Source organism: Nothobranchius furzeri, chromosome 7 (assembly GCF_043380555.1).
Source record: "Nothobranchius furzeri strain GRZ-AD chromosome 7, NfurGRZ-RIMD1, whole genome shotgun sequence".
Taxonomy (NCBI): Eukaryota; Metazoa; Chordata; class Actinopteri; order Cyprinodontiformes; family Nothobranchiidae; genus Nothobranchius; species Nothobranchius furzeri.
Genome location: NC_091747.1, coordinates 27,069,696 through 27,090,346, shown reverse-complemented (window position 1 = coordinate 27,090,346; position 20,651 = coordinate 27,069,696). Strand labels below are relative to the sequence as shown.

Here is a 20,651-nt window from a genome sequence, read left to right as displayed (position 1 = left end):
CCCTTGGGTCTATGTGGCAGGGGTGAGCATCACCTCACCCCTGCCACGTGGACCTCAAGGGATAAACCATCAACCCTGCTCAATGGTGAACATTCCTCGTGGGGTCACACCCATTAGGACAGTGGGAGGGAAGAAAAGAGCACTGATGCTTCTGATGGATCTATGGAAATACTGAAGGAACTTAAATCATTTCAATCAGAAACAACAGGAAACTTTGATACGCTGAGGAAGGAGTTGAACGACATAAAATGTAACTTGGATGAGTTAAAACCAGGGTGGTTGAAACCGAACACAGGATTGCAGAAAATGAGCGGAACAATCAGCTGGCTTTTGCGTGACCTTCATTACCACCCTCTCCTTCTGCTCTTGTTCCGCCTTTCCCAGGATCCACTGATTTCCCTTTTCCCTGCACATTTTCTCTCTCCCTTTCCTTACATAATATTTTTTCTTCTTTTAAACATATTTTGAATCATTTATGAAATCCTTTTCTACTTAAATTTTGTTTTTGTGAAGCCCCTTGTGATTTTTATCTTGAGAGAAGCTATAGAAAAGATCGTCTTCTTCTTCTTTAGTATATAAGAATTACCTCCATACCTCCCATACCTCCAAACAATTCATCAACTATGGCAAAATAAAGGAACTATTCAATATTTTCTTAGCCTTACAATTGAACATAGACTGAACTTAACTCAAAACTGCGATATTTTTGCTAATTTCACTTCTAACATATGCTATGAGTGGCTTCTATTCGTCAATAATAACGCCCAAAAGCCTGAATTCTGTCACTCTCTCAATATTTACTCCATCTAGGATCGAATTAACCTTTATAGAGCTTTTCTGATTTGTAAACAAAATGAATTTTGTTTTATCTAAATTTAATGGCATTTTTTAAACCATGTTTTCAGTAGAGCAATTTCTTGTTCAATAGTTAACATTAAAAATTTTAAATCTTTCTGATACAAAAAATTGGCGTCACCTTTAAAAAGTACAAAACATAAAATATTGGATTGATCACAGAGGTCATTAACATATGAAATAAATAATTTAGGTCCCAACACAGAACTATAAAGCCGTGACCCATATTACGTCTTTGATTATAGATGTATAGCACAAGTTGGTCACGTGCATTGCCGTAACCTAGCAGACAGTTACCGGAACGGTCTTTTCAAAATAAGTCTCGCTGGAACAAGACCCGGCTCTAATTAAGCAGTGCCCTTTGTACATGAATGCCTCAGTGCTTTCTCCTCATAAGATTTATGTGGCCCATAATTTTGCTAACTACGAAGCATTGACTTGTCGTCGTCTTCTTCTTCCTCCGCTTGTCCGGGTCCGGGTCGCGGGGACAGCATCCCAACTAGGGGGCTCCAGACCGTCCTCTCCTCGGCCACCTCCACCAGCTCCTCCGGCAGGACCCCAAGGCGTTCCCGGACCAGATTGGAGATGTAACCTCTCCTACGTGTCCTGGGTCGACCCGGGGGCCTCCTGCGGGCAGGACATGCCCGAAACACCTCCCCAGGGAGGCGCCCAGGGGGCATCCTGACCAGATGCCCGAACCACCTCAACTGACTCCTTTCGATCCGGAGGAGCAGCGGTTCTACTCCGAGTCCCCCCTGAATGTACGAGCTCCTCACCCTATCTCTAAGGCTGAGCCCGGCCACCCTACCGAGGAAACTAATTTCGGCGGCTTGTATCCGCGATCTCGTTCTTTCGGTCATTACCCAAAGCTCATGGCCATAGGTGAGGATTGGGACGTAGATCGACCGGTAAATCGAGAGCCTGGCTTTCTGGCTAAGCTCCTTCTTCACCACGACAGATTGGTTCAGCGTCCACATCACTGCAGACGCCGAACCAATCCGCCTGTCGATCTCCCGATCCCTCCTACCGTCACTCGTGAACAAGACACCAAGACACTTAAACTCCTCCACTTGAGGTAGGACCACTCTCCCGACCTGGAGTTGGCAAGCCACCCTTGCCTGGTCGAGAACCATGGTCTCAGATTTGGAGGTGCTGATCCTCATCTCAGCCGCTTCACACTCGGCTGCGAACCTACCCAGCAAGAGCTGAAGGTCAGAGCTGGATGAAGCTAGGAGGACCACATCATCTGCAACAAGCAGAGACGAGATTCTCCTGCCACCAAACTCGACACACTCCACACCACGGCTGTGCCTAGAAATTCTGTCCATAAAGGTTATGAACAGAACCGGTGACAAAGGGCAGCCCTGGCAGAGTCAAACCCTCTCCGGGAACAGGTCCGACTTATTACCGGCTATGCAGACCAAACTCACGCTCCTCTGGTAAAGGGACTGAATGGCCCTTAACAGAAAGCCACCCACCCCATACTCCTGGAGCGTCCCCCACAGGGTGCCCCTGGGGACACGGTCATAAGCCTTCTCCAAATCCACAAAACACATGTGGATTGGTTGGGCAAACTCCCATGCCCCCTCCATCACCCTTGCAAGGGTATAGAGCTGGTCCACAGTTCCACGGCCAGGACGAAAACCACATTGTTCCTCCTCAATCTGAGATTCAACTATCGATCGGACCCTCCTCTCCAGTACCTTGGAGTAGACCTTTCCAGGGAGGCTGAGGAGTGTGACCCCCTATAGTTGGAACACACCCTCTGGTCACCCTTCTTAAAGATGGGGACCACCACCCCGGTCTGCCACTCCACAGGAACTGCCCCTGATGACAACGCAGTGTTGCAGAGACATGTCAACTACGACAGCCCTACCGCATCCATAGCCTTGAGATACCCAGGATGAATATCATCCACCCCCGGGGCTCTGCCGCTGTGTGGTTGTTTGACTACCTCAGCAACTTCTGTCCCAGAGATTGGACAGTCCATCCCCAGGTCTCCCAGCTCTGGCTCCTCCTCAGAATGTGTGTAGGTGGGATTGAGGAGCTCCTCAAAGTATTCCTTTCACCGCCTGACTATAGCCCCAGTTGATGTCAGCAGCTCCCCATCCCCACTGTAAACAGTGTGAGCGAGTTGCTGCCTCCCTCTCCTGAGGCGCCGGACAGCTTGCCAGAACCTCTTTGGAGCCGATCGATAGTCTTTCTCCATGGCCTCACCAAACTCCTCCCACGCCCGAGATTTTGCCTCTGCAGGGAACGCTTGGCAGAAGAACCTGTCAAGATGGTCTTCAACTCCCACCTCTGGCAGATCTTTGACTGCATCCCGAGAGCAGTGGGGAACATCAAGTCCAAGTGGGCCTTGTTCCACTCTGCGATTATTGAGGCGGCTGTTGCTAGCTGTGGTCGCAAGGTGGCCGGTGCCAGTCGTGGCTGCAACCCCAGTACCCGCTGGTGGACACCAGAGGTTCGGGGAGCCGTCAGGCTGAAGAAGGAGGCCTACAGGGCGTGGCTGGTCTGTGGGTCTCCGGAGGCAGCAGACGTGTACCGGATAGCCAAGCGGGGTGCAGCAGTGGTAGCTGCCACACTGACTCATCACTGTTAATTGTACTCTGGAGTGGGATGGCCTTCTTTGTCCACCAGGAGGTCGAGTAATTGGTAATAACAATAATAATAATAAATCAGTTTTCTAGGCACTGAACTTAACATTATTCATGCACTCTCACATTCGCACACTGCCGGTGATGGTAAGCTACCATGTAGCCACAGCTGCCCTGGAGCAATTTACCATTTTGCACCATCGGCTCGTCTCACCACCACCAACACAGGCAAGTCGGGTGGAATGCCTTGCCCAAGGACACAGCAGTATAAAACCCGCTCTACCTCCTGAGCTACTGCTGCGCCTTTCATTTATAAGGCCATGCTTGAACTACGGCCCTCTTACATCTGTTTTTTAACTCATGGAAGAGTGTTTCTCCTTACAGTTTGCATGCAAATGATTAATTGTTAGAACTGTGCTGCCTCTTGGCCAGGACACCCCTGGAAAAATGTTTCCTTGAATAAAGTTAAAACAAATAAATAAACACTGGCAGTCCGAGTGGAATGTGGCCTGTGTGGTCGCTGAAGCAGGAGAAGGCCATAAAGGACTCCCTTATAGCTTTGAGGTGATTTTGGTCCACCATCTGGCATCTCCTCCAACACTGTTTATGGTGGAACAGTGTACTGCTGCCCTTGACTTGGCATGTCGTGGGTGGAGTACTTTGAAGACCTCGTCAATCCCATCAGCACATGTGAGGAAGCAAAGTCTGGGGACTTTGGGTTGGGCCCTCCAATCTCTGGTGCTGAGGTTTCTGGAGTGGTCAAAAAGCTCCACGTGCCTCATTTATCAGCCGTACTTATGAACAGATCTGTGCGTAAGTCATATGTGGCCACTAATGTAGTCATTGTGTGGTATTCATCACGTTGTACCTGTGCTGGAAATGTTCCTGAACAGCAGAAAACTTCAGACCATGCGTGGGAACAGCATCTAGAGGTAGAATGGGGGAACCACACCACCGAAGGTCTCAGTCATCCATTAATTATTTTACCCATTAAATAAATCACATTCAGTGGTGTGAAAAATTAGTTGCCCCCTTCCTGATTTCCTATTCTTTTGCATGTTTGTCACACAAAATGTTTCTGATCATCAAACACATTTAACCATTAGTCAAAGATAACACAAGTAAACACAAAATGCAGTTTTGAAATGATGGTTTTTATTATTTAGGGAGTGAACATTGGGGCAATTCTGCTGGAATGGCATACCAGGGTGGTGGTTCCTCTATTTAAAAAGGGACACCATAGAGGGTTGACACTGCTTGGTCACCCATTCTGTTCATAACATTTATGAACAAGACTTCTGGGAGCAGCCAAGCTTCTTAGGGACTTTGATTTAGTGGCCTAATGATCAGGTCTTTGCTTTTAGGAGATGATATGATCCTGTTGACTTCATCAGACCATGATCTACAATTTTTGCTGGAGCAGTTCACAGCTGACAGTGAAGAAGCCAAGACCATGGTGTTGGACAGGGTAGAATACCTTTTCTAGGACAAGGATGAGGTCCTGACTCAAGTGGAGGAGTTTAAGCATCTTGGGGTCTTGTTCACAAGTGAGGAAAATGTAGAGTGAGAGATTGATAGGTGGATTGGTGCTGCTTCTGCAGTGATGTGGACATTGTACTGGTCTGTTTAGTCTCCTCCATGGAGGAGCTGGCCCAAGTGGCTGGGGAGAGAGAAGTCTAGACCTGCTGCTGCCCCAACAACCTGACCACAGATAAGTGGAAGAAAATGGATAGATGGATGATGGATGGACTTTAGTGAAAGAAAAATATCGAGGGCAACAGTGGCAAAGTTAAGTGCCTGCCCCATAACTGGAAGGTTGCAGAATCAAGCCTCGTCTTTTGCAGTCATTGTGTCCTTGGACGAGACACTTAACCCTCCTTGTCTGCTGGTGGTGGTCAGAGGAATTGGTGGCACCCGTGTTCAGCAGCTTCGCTTTCGTCAGTGAGCCCCAGGGCAGCTGTGGCTCGTGTTTAGCTCATCACCACCAGCGTGTGAATGTGTGTGTGAATTGGTGAATGGCTGTGTTGTGAAGGGCCTTGGGGAATTGTAGAACCCTCCTCTCCTCTTTATTTTTTGTTTTAATTTTAGTTTAATGGTGTTGCTCTCCTGCTTATCTGTTCTCAGACCAGTACCAGGCCTACATGAAGCAGCAGGATGTGACATATAAAACTGAAGTGACTGCAACGTTGGTCCCTGAGCCTGCTCCGGTCCTGAGTCAGTCCGATCTGGATCAGAGGAGGATCACCACCCCCATGAGCTTTGTCTCAGAGACGGTACTCTTTCTGTTGATCTGGGAGCTGAAGGGTGATGCAATCCTCTCATCACTTTACATTTTGTTCTTTGTCCAGGAATTCCTTGTTTCATCCTTTGAGGAGCGGATCATCCAGGAGATTGAACTCCGTATCCGGAGGATCACCTACAGAGAGCTGGTGATGGAGGATGAAGAGCTGATGGTGACTGTTGCTGAGGAAGATGCGGTGCTGCCAAGCTTTGACACTCCAGTTAAAAACTACCGGATTGTAGAGGGAATGGGTGTAACGTTTCACTGCAGGATGTCTGGAATCCCGCTGCCAAAGGTACTGAGAAGTTCCCAACTTTCCCACTCAGACTCTGCTTCATTAAACTAAAGCTACATGGGTTTAAACCCCATCAGTAATTCTGAGATATTCAGACTTAACCTTCACCGTTTGCATTTAGTTGTCTCCTCTATGTTATTTATGTGAAGTTTTTCAAGTGGTCAGGGTTCTGTTGTTTAGGTTTTGTAGACAACAGGTAAACCTTCAGAAGGACCTGTCTCAGGAGGAGCTTTAACCTGTGTTGATCCTTGTAGATTGTTTGGTATAAAGATGGGCAGCGCATCAGGCTTGGAGGTAGGTACCAGATGGAGGTTCTTCAGGATGGACGGGCCAGCCTCCGTCTGCCTGTGGTCCAACCAGAAGATGAAGGTGTGTACACAGCCTTCGCCTCCAACATGAAGGGAAACGCCGTGAGCTCAGGGAAGCTCTACGTGGAGCCTTCTGGAACTATGACACCTCCCAGATACACCCCATATTCCTCCATGCAAAGGATCAGGTGAGACCTAACGAGATAGACTAACCCTCCAGAGGTCAGGGCTCATCATCTGAATAATCCGATAATGTTTTTCTTCAGAAACTGTAAAACAGTAGATACTGGACGTGGTAAATGCTGTCATTAATAACTGTTTTAGATCTGCATCTCCTCGTTCTCTGAGCCGCTCTCCTGGCCGCTCACCCAGCCGCTCACCTGGACGCTCCCCCGCCCGCCGCCTTGATGACACTGATGAGATTCACCTGGAGAGACTTTATAAACCTGTGTTTGTCATGAAGCCGTCCTCCATTAAATGCTCAGAGGGACAAACTGCCAGGTTTGACCTGAAGGTTGTTGGCAGACCGATGCCTGATACCTACTGGTTTCATGATGGTAAGAGAATCATCTCTGAAGGTATTCTGTTTGTCTGTTTTTGTTCTTAAACCCTTTAATCATTCTTTTACAGGAAAACAAGTGGTCAATGACTTCACTCACAAGATTGTGATAAAAGAGGACGGGACTCAGTCTCTGATCATCGTCCCTGCTGTGCCGAAGGACTCTGGAGAGTGGACTGTTGTTGCTCAGAACAGAGCTGGGCGGACATCTGTATCTGTTGCTCTCTCCGTTGAAGGTATGTGTCTTTATTTAACAAACTCTAATAACTCCAGAAGAAGTGTAGCTGTGTTAACTGGTCTCGCGTTGTGGAATCTGTAGCTCGAGAAAGCATCACCAGACCTCAGTTTGTGGAGAAACTGAAGAACATCACAGTGAAGCAGGGAACTTTGGTGGAGTTGGCTGTCAGAGCCATTGGAAACCCCCTACCAGACATAGTCTGGCTGAAGAACAGTGACATTATAACCCCACAGAAACATCCACAAATCAAGTAAACATCTTTATTCTAGTACCAGGAAGTTCTCCTGATTTCTAAAATTAAACTGTGGAATAATTTTCTTGCGGTCTTACTTGCAGAATCGAAGGAACCAAAGGAGAGACCAAGTTTCAGATCCCCTCTGCTGCAGGCTCAGATAGCGCCTGGTACACTGCTACAGCCATCAACAAAGCTGGCAGAGACACCACCCGCTGCAGAGTCAACGTGGAGATGGACCATGCTGCTCCTCAGACTGAGAGGAAGCTGATTATTCCCAAAGGAACTTACAAAGCCAAAGAGATTGCAGCTCCTGAGCTGGAGCCCTTACACCTGCGATACGGCCAGGAGCAGTGGGAGGAGGGAGACCTCTACGACAAAGAGAAGCAGCAGAAACCTCTTTTCAAGAAGAAACTTACTTCTGTGCGCATGAAATGTTTTGGTCCGGCTCATTTTGAATGCAGACTGACTCCGATCGGGGACCCCACCATGACGGTGGAGTGGCTGCATGACGGCAAACCTCTGGCAGCCGCCAACAGGCTGCGTATGGTCAACGAGTTTGGCTACTGCAGCCTTGACTATGAAGTAGCTTACGCCAGAGACAGCGGCGTCATCACCTGCAGAGCTACCAACAAGTTTGGAGTGGACCAGACCTCGGCCACCCTGATCGTCAAGGATGAGAAGGGCCTGGTTGAGGAAACGCAGCTTCCTGAAGGCAGGAAGGGAGTGTATCGAATGGATGAGATTGAGCGCATGGCTCATGAAGGTGGACCGTATGGAGTCAGCGGTGATGAAGAGTCTGAAAAGACCAAACCCGAAATCGTCCTGGTTCCAGAACCATCCAGAGTTCTAGAAGGGGACATTGCTCGATTTCGCTGCAGAGTGACTGGTTATCCGGCTCCAAAGGTTAACTGGTACCTGAACGGACAACTCATCCGTAAAAGCAAGAGATACAGACTTCGTTACGATGGTATTTACTATCTGGAGATTGTTGACATCAAGTCATATGACTCTGGAGAAGTCAGGGTGGTCGCTGACAATCCGTTAGGGACTGCTGAGCACACTGTAAAGCTGGAGATCCAACAGAGAGAGGACTTTAGGTCAGTCTTGCGTCGTGCTCCAGAACCCAGAGCTGCAGAGGCCTCTCATGAGTCCGGCAGAATTGGGTTTGATATCGTCAAGATGGACAAACCTGGTGAGGTCCCACAGGACAGGGAGGTTGTCAAACTACGTAAAGCACAAAGAATAGTTCATGAGAAAACATCAGAAGAGTCAGAGGAGCTTAGGAGCAAGTTCAAACGCAGAACAGAGGAGGGTTTCTATGAGTCCATCTCTGCTGTGGAATTCAAGTCTCATAAAAGGGATGACTCTTATGAAGATCTCCTGAAGAAAACAAAAGAAGACCTGCTTCATCACCTCAAAGAAAAAGAAGAAGCTGAAAGGAGGAAACTGGAGGAGCAGGGTGAAGTGACCATTCCCACTATCAAACCAGAGAGGATCCAGCTGTCTCCCAGCATGGAAGCACCACACATCCTCGAACGCATCCAAAGCAAGACCATAGCTCCGATGGAAGAGGTTCACTTCAGAGTCAGGGTTGTTGGTAGACCAGAACCTGAGTGCCAGTGGTTCAAGAATGGCATTCAGCTAGAAAAGTCTGACCGTGTTTACTGGTACTGGCCAGAGGATCACGTGTGTGAACTGGTGATCAGAGATGTGACAGTAGAAGATTCTGCCAGCATCATGGTCAAAGCCATGAACGTTGCTGGAGAAGCCTCAAGCCATGCTTTCCTTTTGGTGCAAGGTAAAGTCCCCTCCTGCAGAATGTATCAGGCTCAGATGTATGTTCATTGAATTCAAGTATCTGATGTTTTCTTATTGCAGCAAAAGCAGCAGTTAGCTTTACCGAAAACCTGGCGGATGCCAGTGCCAAGGAACACGACACCATGGTGACGTTTGAATGTGAACTCAATGAACCGTTTGTCAAGGTCAAATGGCTGAAAAACAACATGGAGATCTTCTCAGGCGATAAATACAGAATGCACTCTGACAGAAAGGTCCACTTCTTATCTGTGTTGATGATTGAAATGAGTGATGATGCAGAGTACAGCTGTATGGTAGTAGATGACGAGAACATAATTACAAGGGCCAGGCTCCACGTAGAAGGTATGTTAACATCTTCTGTTTTACTTGGTCTTCTTTTGAGTTGAAAGCTAAATGTTCTGGATGCTACTCTATTCCCAGGTGCTGCCCTGGAGCTCATCAAGCAGATGGAGAACATTGAGATACCAGAAAGTTACTCTGGGGAGTTTGAGGTTGAACTGTCTCGTGAAGATGCTGAGGGCACCTGGTTCTTTGGAGAAAAGGAACTCTCTCCCAGCAGTAAATATGTCATGTCCTCCCGCCGAGGAAGACACTCCCTCTTCGTTAAGGATGTCAGGAGAGAAGACCAGGGGAAGTACTTCTTTGTCTGTGGAGACCTGAGGACCAGTGCTTCACTCAAGATGAAATGTAAGCTGCTGGAGATCTTGTCATTACCTCTACAGTAATGTGTTGTGAAGTTGTAAAGCGTTTGGTATCCTGTCCGTCATGTCTTCATCACTGATGGTGGTGATCAGTCCAACAGTGGCAGAGGAGTTAGGTGGGGGGTATGTGTATTTGTTTAGTCATGTGGACAGTGAATGAAATCCTCTCAGAACCGTAAATGTGTGTGGTGTTTGTACAAAATCACGTAAATTCAGCTTTAATCATTTTCATTCTATACAAAATCTGCTGATTTTAGAAGGCTCAATGTCAGTATATCGGTATCGGCAAATATCGGTTATCGGCCATAACAATGATATTAATATCAGACATCGGTATCGGCCCAACAATTTCATATCGGTGCATCACTACTGGGAACCAGGGCTGCAACAAACGATTCATTGGATCATCAGTGAATCGGATGGGGTATCGACTTGATTAATCGAATTAAACAGGCCAATTAAAATCAAATCAGATGAAACTTTATTAATAAAGCACTTTTCATCCAAAAATATGTAACTACAAAGTGCTTTACAGATGAAAAAGACCCCACATATCCCACAAATGTCATTTTAATTAAAAACTTTATTAAACAACAAAACATGATTAGAAAACAGTTCAATAGCGTGTAAAACAATATGCTAACATCTAAATATAGCCATAGTTAAACTACGATCAGTAAAATTTTATGTGTTTCATTAACATGTTCAGTAGAAGCTACTGGAAATGCTAATAACATTTAATTTCTACTGCTAAAAATGTAATGGTGACAAATTTATTATGTTGGGTTTGGCAATAATCCAGTTTAAATTATGTTCACAGATAGATGCGTTTGTGATTTGCATGCTACAGTGGCTTGCCTTAATCCTGCAGCTGTGTTTACCAGAGCAGACTCGAACCTGACAACAGTTCTGCTCACTAGCGCTGCAGTCAGCTAAGAATAAACAGGATGGTGAGGACTTATTTTCCGCTTGTAGATTTTACATGTTCTTAGTTTCACAACCATCGTGTTTTTTTCTGAACCCACTTGATCGTGAGCCTGATACCAGCTTGCATTAGCTAATCTGTCCGTAGTTGCACCCAGACCATTTCTGGCTTTGCGTACCAAGCTCACACTTCTCTGGTACAGGGGCTGAATGGCCCTTAGAAAAGGCCATCCACCCCAGGAACTGCCCCTGATGACCATGCTATTTTGCAGAGATGTGTCAACCACTACAGCTCTACAACGTCCATATAGCTTTGAGATTCCTTGTTGGAAGGATCTCATTCACCCCCGGGGCTGCTGTGTTTGACTTCCTCATCAACTTCTGCCCCAGAGATTGGCCCCAACTATAGCCCCAGTCAACATCAGCAGCCCCCTTTCCCACTGAAAACAGTGTGGGTGAGTTGTTACCTTCCTCTCCTGAGGTGCCAGATGTTTTGCCAGAACCTTTTTGGAGCCGATTGATAGTGTTGGGTCTGACAAGTCAAGTATAAAGTCAAGCGTTGAGCTACAACCTAGGGTACCCTGGTACCATGTATACCGATGGGCATCCTTATGTTTGAACATGGTGTTTGTTATGGCCAAACTGTACCTTTGCACAGAATCCAGAAACAAAACGCCACTCCAGTTCAAATTGGGCGAGCCGTTCCTCCCAATCACTGCCTCCAGGTCATGGGATTATTAACAACATGTTGATCACGGTGATCTCTGAGAGCTGAATCATACAAATGTCTGTATTTACAAACCTCTGCCATACTAGTTCTTGCCAGTCCGCCATGTTTTTCCATGTCTGACTGTCCGCATGGTTAGAAATTTTCCTAGGTGCGCAGTGCGGAAAGTTTGGGCCGTGCGGAGGCGTGGTGGAGGGGCGTGGTTGTAAAATGACGCAATTTTGCCGCGCAGAGCCGTGCGGACCTCGCGGACGCGTCAAGCATAAACCAACCTTAACTGTCACAGTGAAGTCAGACAACAATTTTTTTTTTCTTATTTTAATCCCTTTATGAAAAGTATCGGATCGGGACTCGGTATCGGCAGAAACTCAAAATCAAATGACTCGGACTCGGATCGGGAGCAAAACAACGTGATTGGAACATCCTTAAAAATAGTGATTTAGGGCTCCAGCTACAGCAGTTGAGTCACCTGTTAGTGCTAGTGACATTACTCTGTCCAGTCAGTTTCTTTATTCTAGAGTTTCCCCTATTATTTTCTATTGTTACGTTCTCCTGTCACCTTGTTTCTCAGTGCTGTAAATGTAACTGTCAGTTGTCAGTCCTCACTTCAAAGCGATTTTTAGGCTCTGATCTCGATCTTTCATCAGTTGAAAAATACTGTCATTAATCTATGGAAGGTACCCCCATTGGTTTTAAAATAATTATTTTTTAGAGAATTTGTTAATGAGCGTACTTAATTTATCTGTTAAACACTGGCTAGTGTGCTCCAGATTCTCCAGATCTGTGTTAAATTAAAACTCTCAGTCACTTGTTTGAGTTGCCTCCTTGCAGACTTATCTTTTTAAGTTACATTCATATCACCGATTACAATCAGCTCTCTGTTGAGATCACATTGTAGCAAGTTTTCATAAAAACTGACATTAGATGAAGGTGGGCGGTTGATAACAATTAGAGTGAATAACATTTCTGGAGAAATGTTTAGACCAGATATTCAAGCTCACATGTTATGCCTTTACAGACCAGCGATGTGTGGGCTTTTTCAGCCACATTGTAGTAACGCACCAGTTTACATGGCCGGTAACAATAACGGCACAGCAACGATGAAAACGCGTTTTATTTTGGTGGGTAGCAGTAGCCCAGAAGGTGGTGGGCTGTCCAGTAAAGGCTGAAGGAGCTGTAAAGGCACAGGCCATGATGTCTCTAGCTGTTTAGCTGCATGTGTTGAGGTTCTTTAGTTCCATGTTGTAGATGCCGGCTGACTGGTTTCGCGACTGTGGTCGTGTGCTTTGATGAAGACTTTGATGTTTGCTCCTCAGTGCGTCCCGTGACTCTGATGCAGCCCCTAACCGACCTGACCATATGTGAGGGTGACATTGCTCAGCTGGAGGTCAGGTTCTCCCAGGAGAATGTCGAGGGGACATGGATGAAGAGTGGCCAGGCCATCTCTGTCTCGGACCGAGTCCACATCATCATTGATAAGCAAGTTCACAAACTCCTGGTGGAGAATGTCAGCAGAGAAGATGCTGCTTCCTACTCATTTATTGTTCCAACTCATGATATCTCCACCTCATGTAAACTCAACGTTCAGAGTAAGTGAGCTACATCTGAGCCAGTTCAAATTGGACCTCTATGGCCTCTCAGATCCTGACCTTCTGTCTTTCTTTAAGCTATCGACATTGTGGTCCCTCTGAAGGATGTGTCCTCCATTGAAGGGACAAAGGCGGTTCTTGAGTCCAAGATTTCTGCTCAAGATATCAGCTCTGTCAAATGGTACCACAACGACAAACTGCTGGTGTCCAGCGAGCGAGTCCAGGTGGTTCCAAAGGGAGCCAAGCAGCGTCTGGTCTTCAGCAGGACCTTTGCTTCAGATGAAGGATGTTACAAACTGGTGGTTGGAAAGGTGGAAAGCAGCTGCACTCTGACAGTGGAATGTGAGACAGATTATCTTCTTACCTCTGACTGCTTTGTGGTTGCAGTTATCTATTCTAACAGCATTGTCCTTACAGCGGTAAACATCGTGAAGCACATGGTGGACAACGAGTGCTCAGAGTCTCAGAAAGTCACCTTTAATGTTGAAGTGTCTCACCCTGGAATCGATCCTGTCTGGACCTTCAGGAACCAGCAGCTCAAAGCTGGAGCCAAGTACAAAATGGAGTCCAAGGGAACATCTCACTCTCTGACGGTTATGGACACCATGAAGGATGAGGAGGGCCAGTACGTGTTCCACGCTGGTGAGAAGACCTCCAGTGCCAAACTCACCGTCTCTGGTAGGTCCAAACCCAACAAGGTTAAAACGGTTCTGCATAGAATAGCACCTTTGTGCTGATGAAGACTGTATGTGTAGCTCAGCAGACGAAGGTCTCTTGTTTTCATGAGAATGCAGCAGCTCAGCATTTAGAGATGATTCCCCATCTGAACTGTCTCCACCAGGTGGTGCCATTACTCAGCCGCTGCAGGATGTGACTGTAGCTGAGTCTCAGACTGCCGAGTTTGAGTGTGAAGTCGCCAGTGCTGATGCTGAAGGCAAGTGGCTGAAGGACGGTCAGCCAGTGGACTTCAATGAGAATGTGGTGAGCGAGGTGAACGGGGCAGTCCGCCGCCTTGTCACCATCATCACCAGACCCCAGGACGCTGGAGAGTATACCTACCAGGTTGCCAACTCCAAAACCAGCGCCATCCTGAAAGTGGAGGGTGAGTACCAGCCTCCTAACAGTTCACAAGACAGGAACCAAATAATTACTGAAACATGAGTAATACGTAGACAAGCTGCTGGCTCGTCTTAGTTCCTGTCTCTGATTGAATGCATCTGGTGTTTGATGTTTAGCTGTGAAGATCAAGAAGACCCTGAGGAACCAGACTGTGACTGAGACTCAGGAGGCCGTGTTCTCCCTGGAACTCACCCACCCAGATGTAAAAGGATCCCAGTGGATCAAGAACGGATTCGAGCTGCAGAACAGTGACAAGTATGAAATCACCTCTGAAGGAACGGTCCAGACTCTGAAGGTGAATGACTGCGACACACAGGACGAAACGGTTTACTCCTACAAACTGGGGAAGCTGTCGGCCAGTGCCAGACTGAACGTAGAGAGTGAGTATCGACGTATTCATTTTCACGGGCGGCGTTGTTCTACAGCAGCGTTTCAGCGTCTAATGACCTCCTCTTGATCCCGCAGCTATCAAGATTGTGAAGAAGATTAAGGATGTGACATCACTGATGGATGGCACAGCCTCCTTTGAGATGAGCCTGTCACATGACAACATCCCCGTCAAGTGGTTGTTCAATGGTGTGGAGCTGAAGTCCAGTGACAAGTGTAAGATTCTGTCCGAGAGGAAAGCTCACAAGCTGCTGCTGCAGAAGGTGGATGAGAGCGCTGCTGGAGAGTACACGGCCATGGTGGGACACCTGCAGTGCAGCGCCGTGCTCACTGTGGAGGGTACGCAACACCCCGACACCCCGTCATGAAACGCTAAAGCGGAAAAGCTTATTCTGTCAATCATAAACAATAAATTTAATTTACTCTACTACGCTTTTTTCTCTTTTGTTCATTAATTAAAATCAGAGGCAGTTTGTAGAAAATAGTCAGAAGTATTATCTCCTGGTTTTTATTAAGAAATTCAAACATTTAAAAAATATAAAAAAGTCACATAAAACATAAATAAAAAATTATTTGGCACTACTTTACCACAACATTTAAAACCTCGAAAGACCAAGCTCAATGTCAGAAATAAAAATCGTTTAACAACGTCTCAATAAATAAGCTTTGGTAACGGATTATTGGAACGAGTGAAAACGAAAATCATCTGAGTTCACATCAACAACATCCTGCTGAGCAGAGAGAAATAGATGCTTTAACAAATGGATGTCAACAATATCTCAATATAGTTAATAATACCAGAGACAATGTCAGTCGTAATAATTACTTTAATTGCAATGAATTATTTACTTAATGGTCATTAGAAGCAATGATGTAGAATATCCTGAGCAGCTGTGAGTCATCATGTTTTATTATCTTCAGCCATGGAAGCAGTAATCTAATAATCATAACACATCAAACGTACATAACGCTTTTCAGGACACTCATACGCTTCCATGCACTCTCACATTCACACACTGCTAGTGATGGTGAGCTACTGTGTAGCTACTGCCGCCCTGGCCTGCCCTAATCTGGATCAGTAATCTGAGCAGCTCAGATTTGGGGCCTTTAATGTAAAAATATTCAGTCTGGTTCTCGATGCAGAAAAACTTAGCTGGAGGTGTGTGCGTTTATGTGTGTGTGTGTGTGTGTGTGTGTGTGTGTGTGTGTGTGTGTGTGTGTGTGTGTGTGTGTGTGTGTGTGTGTGTGTGTGTGTGTGTGTGTGTGTGTGTGTGTGTGTGTGTGTGTGTGAAACAGGATCCCTAAATAAACAGGAAGTCAGTATGGATGTGGTCAGGCCAACACACTAGCTGCAGCTTTAAGTGAGTCGGGCCTGAACCTCAGACAGAACCAGCTGAGCTCTTCTGTTGCTTTAGAGTCAGCAGGGTGGAGTCATCCAGGAGAAGGTTAGGTCCTCTGAGGAAAGATTCTTGTTTACGTTTGGGTTTATGGGATCTGCTCTGAAATAAAAACAGGTTATTAAAGTTTAACGTCTGAGCAAGAAGAGGGCAGGGCCTAAAACCAGCCTTGTGATCCTCCAGACTCTGATCTGAGAAGAACTGCTGAAGAACATTAACACCAGCATGTGTCGAGGTGATAGAAGAACACTGTGATCCATCTGGTGGAAAGCTGCAGTCAGGTCCTCCAGAACCAGCAGAACCTCTAGGACAAACTCAGCCTCAAGCTTCTAGAAGCATTTGGACCCGTGGAGCAGCAGAGTCTAATAATCCAGCATAGAATTAGTTTAAATGTTTAAAAAACAAAATCTGGTTTCATTTTTTGTTTAAAAGCCAAAGTTCCGATAAGTTCTGATGTTTCCGGTGACATCAGGTGTTTGTGTTCTCTAATGAAAAAACTTAGTAGAGAGCCTGATTGTCCTTCTTGTCTCCCACAGCTCTGAGAGTCACCAAACCCATGAAGAGCGTGGAGGTTCCTGAGACTCAGGTGGCCTCTTTTGAGTGTGAAGTTTCTCACTTCAACGTGCCGTCCACCTGGCTGAAGAACGGCGTGGAGATCGAGATGAGTGAGAAGTTCCGGATCGTGGTGCAGGGGAAAGTCCACCAGCTGAAGATCATGAACACCAGCAGGGACGACTCTGCAGAGTACACCTTCATCTGTGGGAATGACCGCGTGTCGGCCACACTCACTGTCAACGGTAAGAGGCCCTCATTCCTGAACAGCGAGGTATCGCCACGAGTCTGAAACTCACAAAACGCGTCATCTGTCCCGCAGCTGTCCTCATCACCTCCATGCTGAACGATCTGAACGCTCAGGAGAGGGACACCGTCACCTTTGAGGTCACTGTCAATTATGAGGGCATAACTTATAAGTGGCTGAAGAACGGCGTGGAGGTGAAGTCCTCAGATAGGTGCCAGGTCCGCAGCCGGCAGCTCACGCACTCACTTTCCATCCGGAACGTTCACTTCGGAGACGGAGGAGAATACCAGTTTGTTGCTGGTTCTGCCGCTTCAGCGGCTAACCTGTTTGTTGAAGGTAAACGTTTGTTCTCGAGTCTTAGTTTAAAATCTACAAATTAAAATGAAGCACCTGTAAATGAATGGAGCTGGTCTTCATCGCTGTTGCAGCTCGTGTGATCGAGTTCACCAAGAAGATCAAAGACATAAAAATCACAGAGAAGAAGAAGGCCATCTTTGAGTGTGAAGTCTCTGAGCCAAACATCCAGGTAATGTGGATGAAGGACGACCAGGAGCTGGACCTATCTGAAGAGAGGTCAGTCAGATGTTGTCTTCTCTAAGCAAACAGAAGCCTTTAGAGGTCAAAGTTCATCTAAACGTCACCCATGTGTCCCACAGGTACATAGTGACAGCAGAGAAGTATGTTCACCGTCTGATGATCCAGACAGTCCGCATGCACGATGCTGGAGAATATTCTGTAGTTGCTGGGTCGAGTGTTTCCAAGGCCCAGCTGACCGTGGAGGGTCGGGACATCCAGATCTCAGAACCTGCTGAGAAGGAGATCACAGTGAGTTGGTTTCTGAGGGCTCTTTTCTGCTGACTGAGTAAAGTTTCAGCCGCTAGTTTTCCAGATGAACCAGAACTTTTCCCTCACAGGTTTTGGAGAAACACAGAGCGACCTTTGAGTTTGAGGTGAATGAAGATGATGTTGAAGGTCGCTGGCTGAAGAATGGTGTGGAGATCCAGTTCTCCATGGAGGAGGAGCGGTTCAGCTACGTGGCCATCAGGAGGCTGCACCGTCTTACCATCTCTGAGACCTACAGGAGTGACACCGGGGAGTACACCTTCATTGCCGGCAAAAACCGAAGCACCGTGAACCTCCGGGTCAACAGTGAGTTTAGTAGGACCACCTTCATTGACAGTGGTGTATCCCACCAGTTTTTTTTTTTTACCAGACCATTTGTTCTTCAGTCCCAGAACCTCCTCAGATCCTCCGTCACATGGAACCTCAGTCTGTGGAGTCTGGAAAGCCAGCTCGCTTCTCAGTCCAGGTGAGTGGCGTTCCTCAGCCACAGGTCTACTGGTACAAGAACTCCCAGGCTCTGTCACCTGGCTTCAAGTGCAAGTTCCTCCTTGATGGAAGTGAGCACACGCTGCTGCTGATTGAGGTCTTTCCTGAGGATGCCGCCATCTACAACTGCGAGGCCAAGAATGACTACGGCACCGCCACCAGCACTGCTACGCTTAATGTGGAAGGTAAGACCAGAGGTCCCACCTGCTGAGCAAATACTGGTGTTACTGGGCAGAACTTGGTCAGATCCTGATTTTTGTGTTTCTCAGTGTCTGAGGTGGTATCTCCAGACACGGCTGCTCCCATTGCTCCACCAGTTATCATCACGCCCATCGCTGATACCTCGGCCCGTGAGGGGGAACCAGCCCGTTTCCAGTGCCGAATCCGAGGAGATGGTGAGGAACCTTCAGAAGGGACTGGATATCTTTCAAATCAACTTAAGACATTTTAGGTCAGCTAAGGAACAACACTGAAGACCTGCTGAAGTCAGGTGGATCAATCTTAGACTACGTGGGACCTTCTGATTATTGTCAAGTATCTTCAGCATAGCCGTGAAGTTAGAGACGTGGGGGGTTATGTTTGATGAGGATTCATCCATGCTGGAGATGACAGGATGTGGAGAGAAGAACTCTGTAGACCTATCTCCCCCTAAGTTAGATTGAGGAGGTACCTGGGACATGCAGTCTAGACCAGATCTGGGGTCCGTGACCCCTTCAAAGGGGTCCCTAAAATGTTGCAGGGGGTCCCCACAATTTTGTGTGTGCTGAGGTTGTGAGGTTACCAAGATTTTATCTGTAAAAGCTGCATGTATACAATCCAGATGACACACCCAATAGTACAACCCAAAGTGTGCAGGAGCCACGGCTCTCTGCCAGGGTGACGTTCGTAATTATTCACGTTTAATCGTGTGCACGCACGTAGAGTTGGCGTTGGGGGCCCTGGCCTCTTGGACACAGGAAAGGGGGTCCTTTTAAAATAAGGTTGGGAACCACTGTTCTAGACGCTTGTCATCTTTAATGATCCCCTTCTCCTCTTGGTGCAGATGTGAAGATCAGCTGGTTCCACAAGGAGAATGAGATCAAGCAGTCAGACTTTTTCAGAATGTCCCAGTTTGACGACAGCTGCCAGCTGGAGATCTCCCGGGTGTACCCGGAGGACGAAGGAGAGTACACCTGCATGGCCACCAACCACACTGGGAGGGTGTCCTGCTCTGCCACACTCAGTCTGGATGGTGAGTTCCATGACCGGAGAAACCAGTGTTCACTCTGCAGAAAACAACCAGACAGATGTGTGGTTGTCTCACGTGCCTCTGAGGTGATTCATCTCTACCAGAATAGATCTATCTTTGGTTCAGGTGATGCAGGTTCTGAGGTTCCTACCTGCCTGAGACAACCTGAGATGTTTCTGTTGTTCACAAAGATCCAGTTAGTAAAAATGAAAATGTCTGAAGATCATCTGGAGCTTCAAACAGTATCTACAGAACCCATCTCACAAGTGTTACCCCGGGTTTCCACGGGAGCCGTCAGCAGCACGTTACTGCAGCAGCACGTCTTGCTCGCGTAAGCTGCTGCTTGGCCCTTCCCACGAGACGCGAAGCAGCAGGGGAGCAGCTGTCACCGACCGAGCACGAAGTCACACGAGTGACTTCGTCAGTAAACACAACAACAAGCAGGAGAAAACTACAACATGGTTTGTGTTTTATGTTCTGTCCGTTTTATAATCGCCAATACGGACCTGAAAAACAAAGGAGACCGCTAGCTAGGTGATAACTTCTCACGGGGACGCACAGTTAGTAACCTTTTTTAAAAGTAAAGCAGCCGGAAGGCAGTACGTTCTTTATTCTGAAAATCTCTGTAGCTTCTCTCCATTTCTGCGTCCAATTTCCTGTCTTTCCTTCCCCAAAAATGTCGAACTTGACCCGTTTCAGAGGCGTCGCGCGTAGAAAATAGAACCGGCGTGTAAAGGCCGCGACATGCTGCTCCTGAGACGCGGCCGACTCGCGCTGCTGACGGCTGCCGACGGCTCCAGTGGAAAAGGTTCTGTTGACCACAGCGGTTCCTATCAGCAGCTATGACGTGTTGCTGCAGTAACGTGCTGCTGACGGCTCCCGTGGAAAGCCGGGGTTACTTTGGTGAAACCAGGTGTCCTCCTGAAGACTCGGGTCCTTTCGTATCACAGAATAAACATCCGAAGGTTCTGTGAGCCTGGCTAGTTTTAAATGTGTTTGTTATGTTTAATGAAATCTCCCAGCCATCAATCAATCAATCAATCATCAATCAATCAATCATTCAATCAAAGCTTTATTTATATATGGCACCTTCCACAACCCTTTTCAGGCGCCCAAGGCGCTACAACACACTGTAAAAAGACATGTAGTCATAAAAAAAGAAGTTAAACATGCAACGTAAAACGTAGAGCACAGGGATAAAGCGATAATAAAAGCGCCCTAACAAGGACTAAAACAGGAATTAAAAACAAGACCTAAACATAACA

The 20,651-nt window shown here is 47.0% G+C and overlaps 1 protein-coding gene across 4 annotated transcripts in view; it reads left to right on the top strand.

The window, feature by feature from the left end:
• ttn.2 (titin, tandem duplicate 2) overlaps nt 1-20,651 on the top strand; it is a 215,954-nt gene that overhangs the window by 27,954 nt on the left and 167,349 nt on the right. For all 4 annotated transcript variants that reach the window (XM_070552978.1, XM_070552977.1, XM_070552976.1 and 1 more), the window contains exons 17-38: nt 5,577-6,028; nt 6,283-6,524; nt 6,661-6,893; nt 6,967-7,131; nt 7,215-7,383; nt 7,470-9,166; nt 9,247-9,528; nt 9,607-9,873; nt 12,855-13,127; nt 13,206-13,469; nt 13,545-13,805; nt 13,969-14,229; nt 14,363-14,626; nt 14,712-14,972; nt 16,567-16,827; nt 16,905-17,165; nt 17,258-17,402; nt 17,486-17,654; nt 17,744-17,978; nt 18,059-18,343; nt 18,428-18,553; nt 19,201-19,389. In XM_070552978.1, coding sequence (XP_070409079.1) covers nt 5,577-6,028; nt 6,283-6,524; nt 6,661-6,893; nt 6,967-7,131; nt 7,215-7,383; nt 7,470-9,166; nt 9,247-9,528; nt 9,607-9,873; nt 12,855-13,127; nt 13,206-13,469; nt 13,545-13,805; nt 13,969-14,229; nt 14,363-14,626; nt 14,712-14,972; nt 16,567-16,827; nt 16,905-17,165; nt 17,258-17,402; nt 17,486-17,654; nt 17,744-17,978; nt 18,059-18,343; nt 18,428-18,553; nt 19,201-19,389 — 6,762 coding nt within the window. The remainder of the gene's footprint in view (nt 1-5,576; nt 6,029-6,282; nt 6,525-6,660; nt 6,894-6,966; nt 7,132-7,214; nt 7,384-7,469; nt 9,167-9,246; nt 9,529-9,606; nt 9,874-12,854; nt 13,128-13,205; nt 13,470-13,544; nt 13,806-13,968; nt 14,230-14,362; nt 14,627-14,711; nt 14,973-16,566; nt 16,828-16,904; nt 17,166-17,257; nt 17,403-17,485; nt 17,655-17,743; nt 17,979-18,058; nt 18,344-18,427; nt 18,554-19,200; nt 19,390-20,651) is intronic.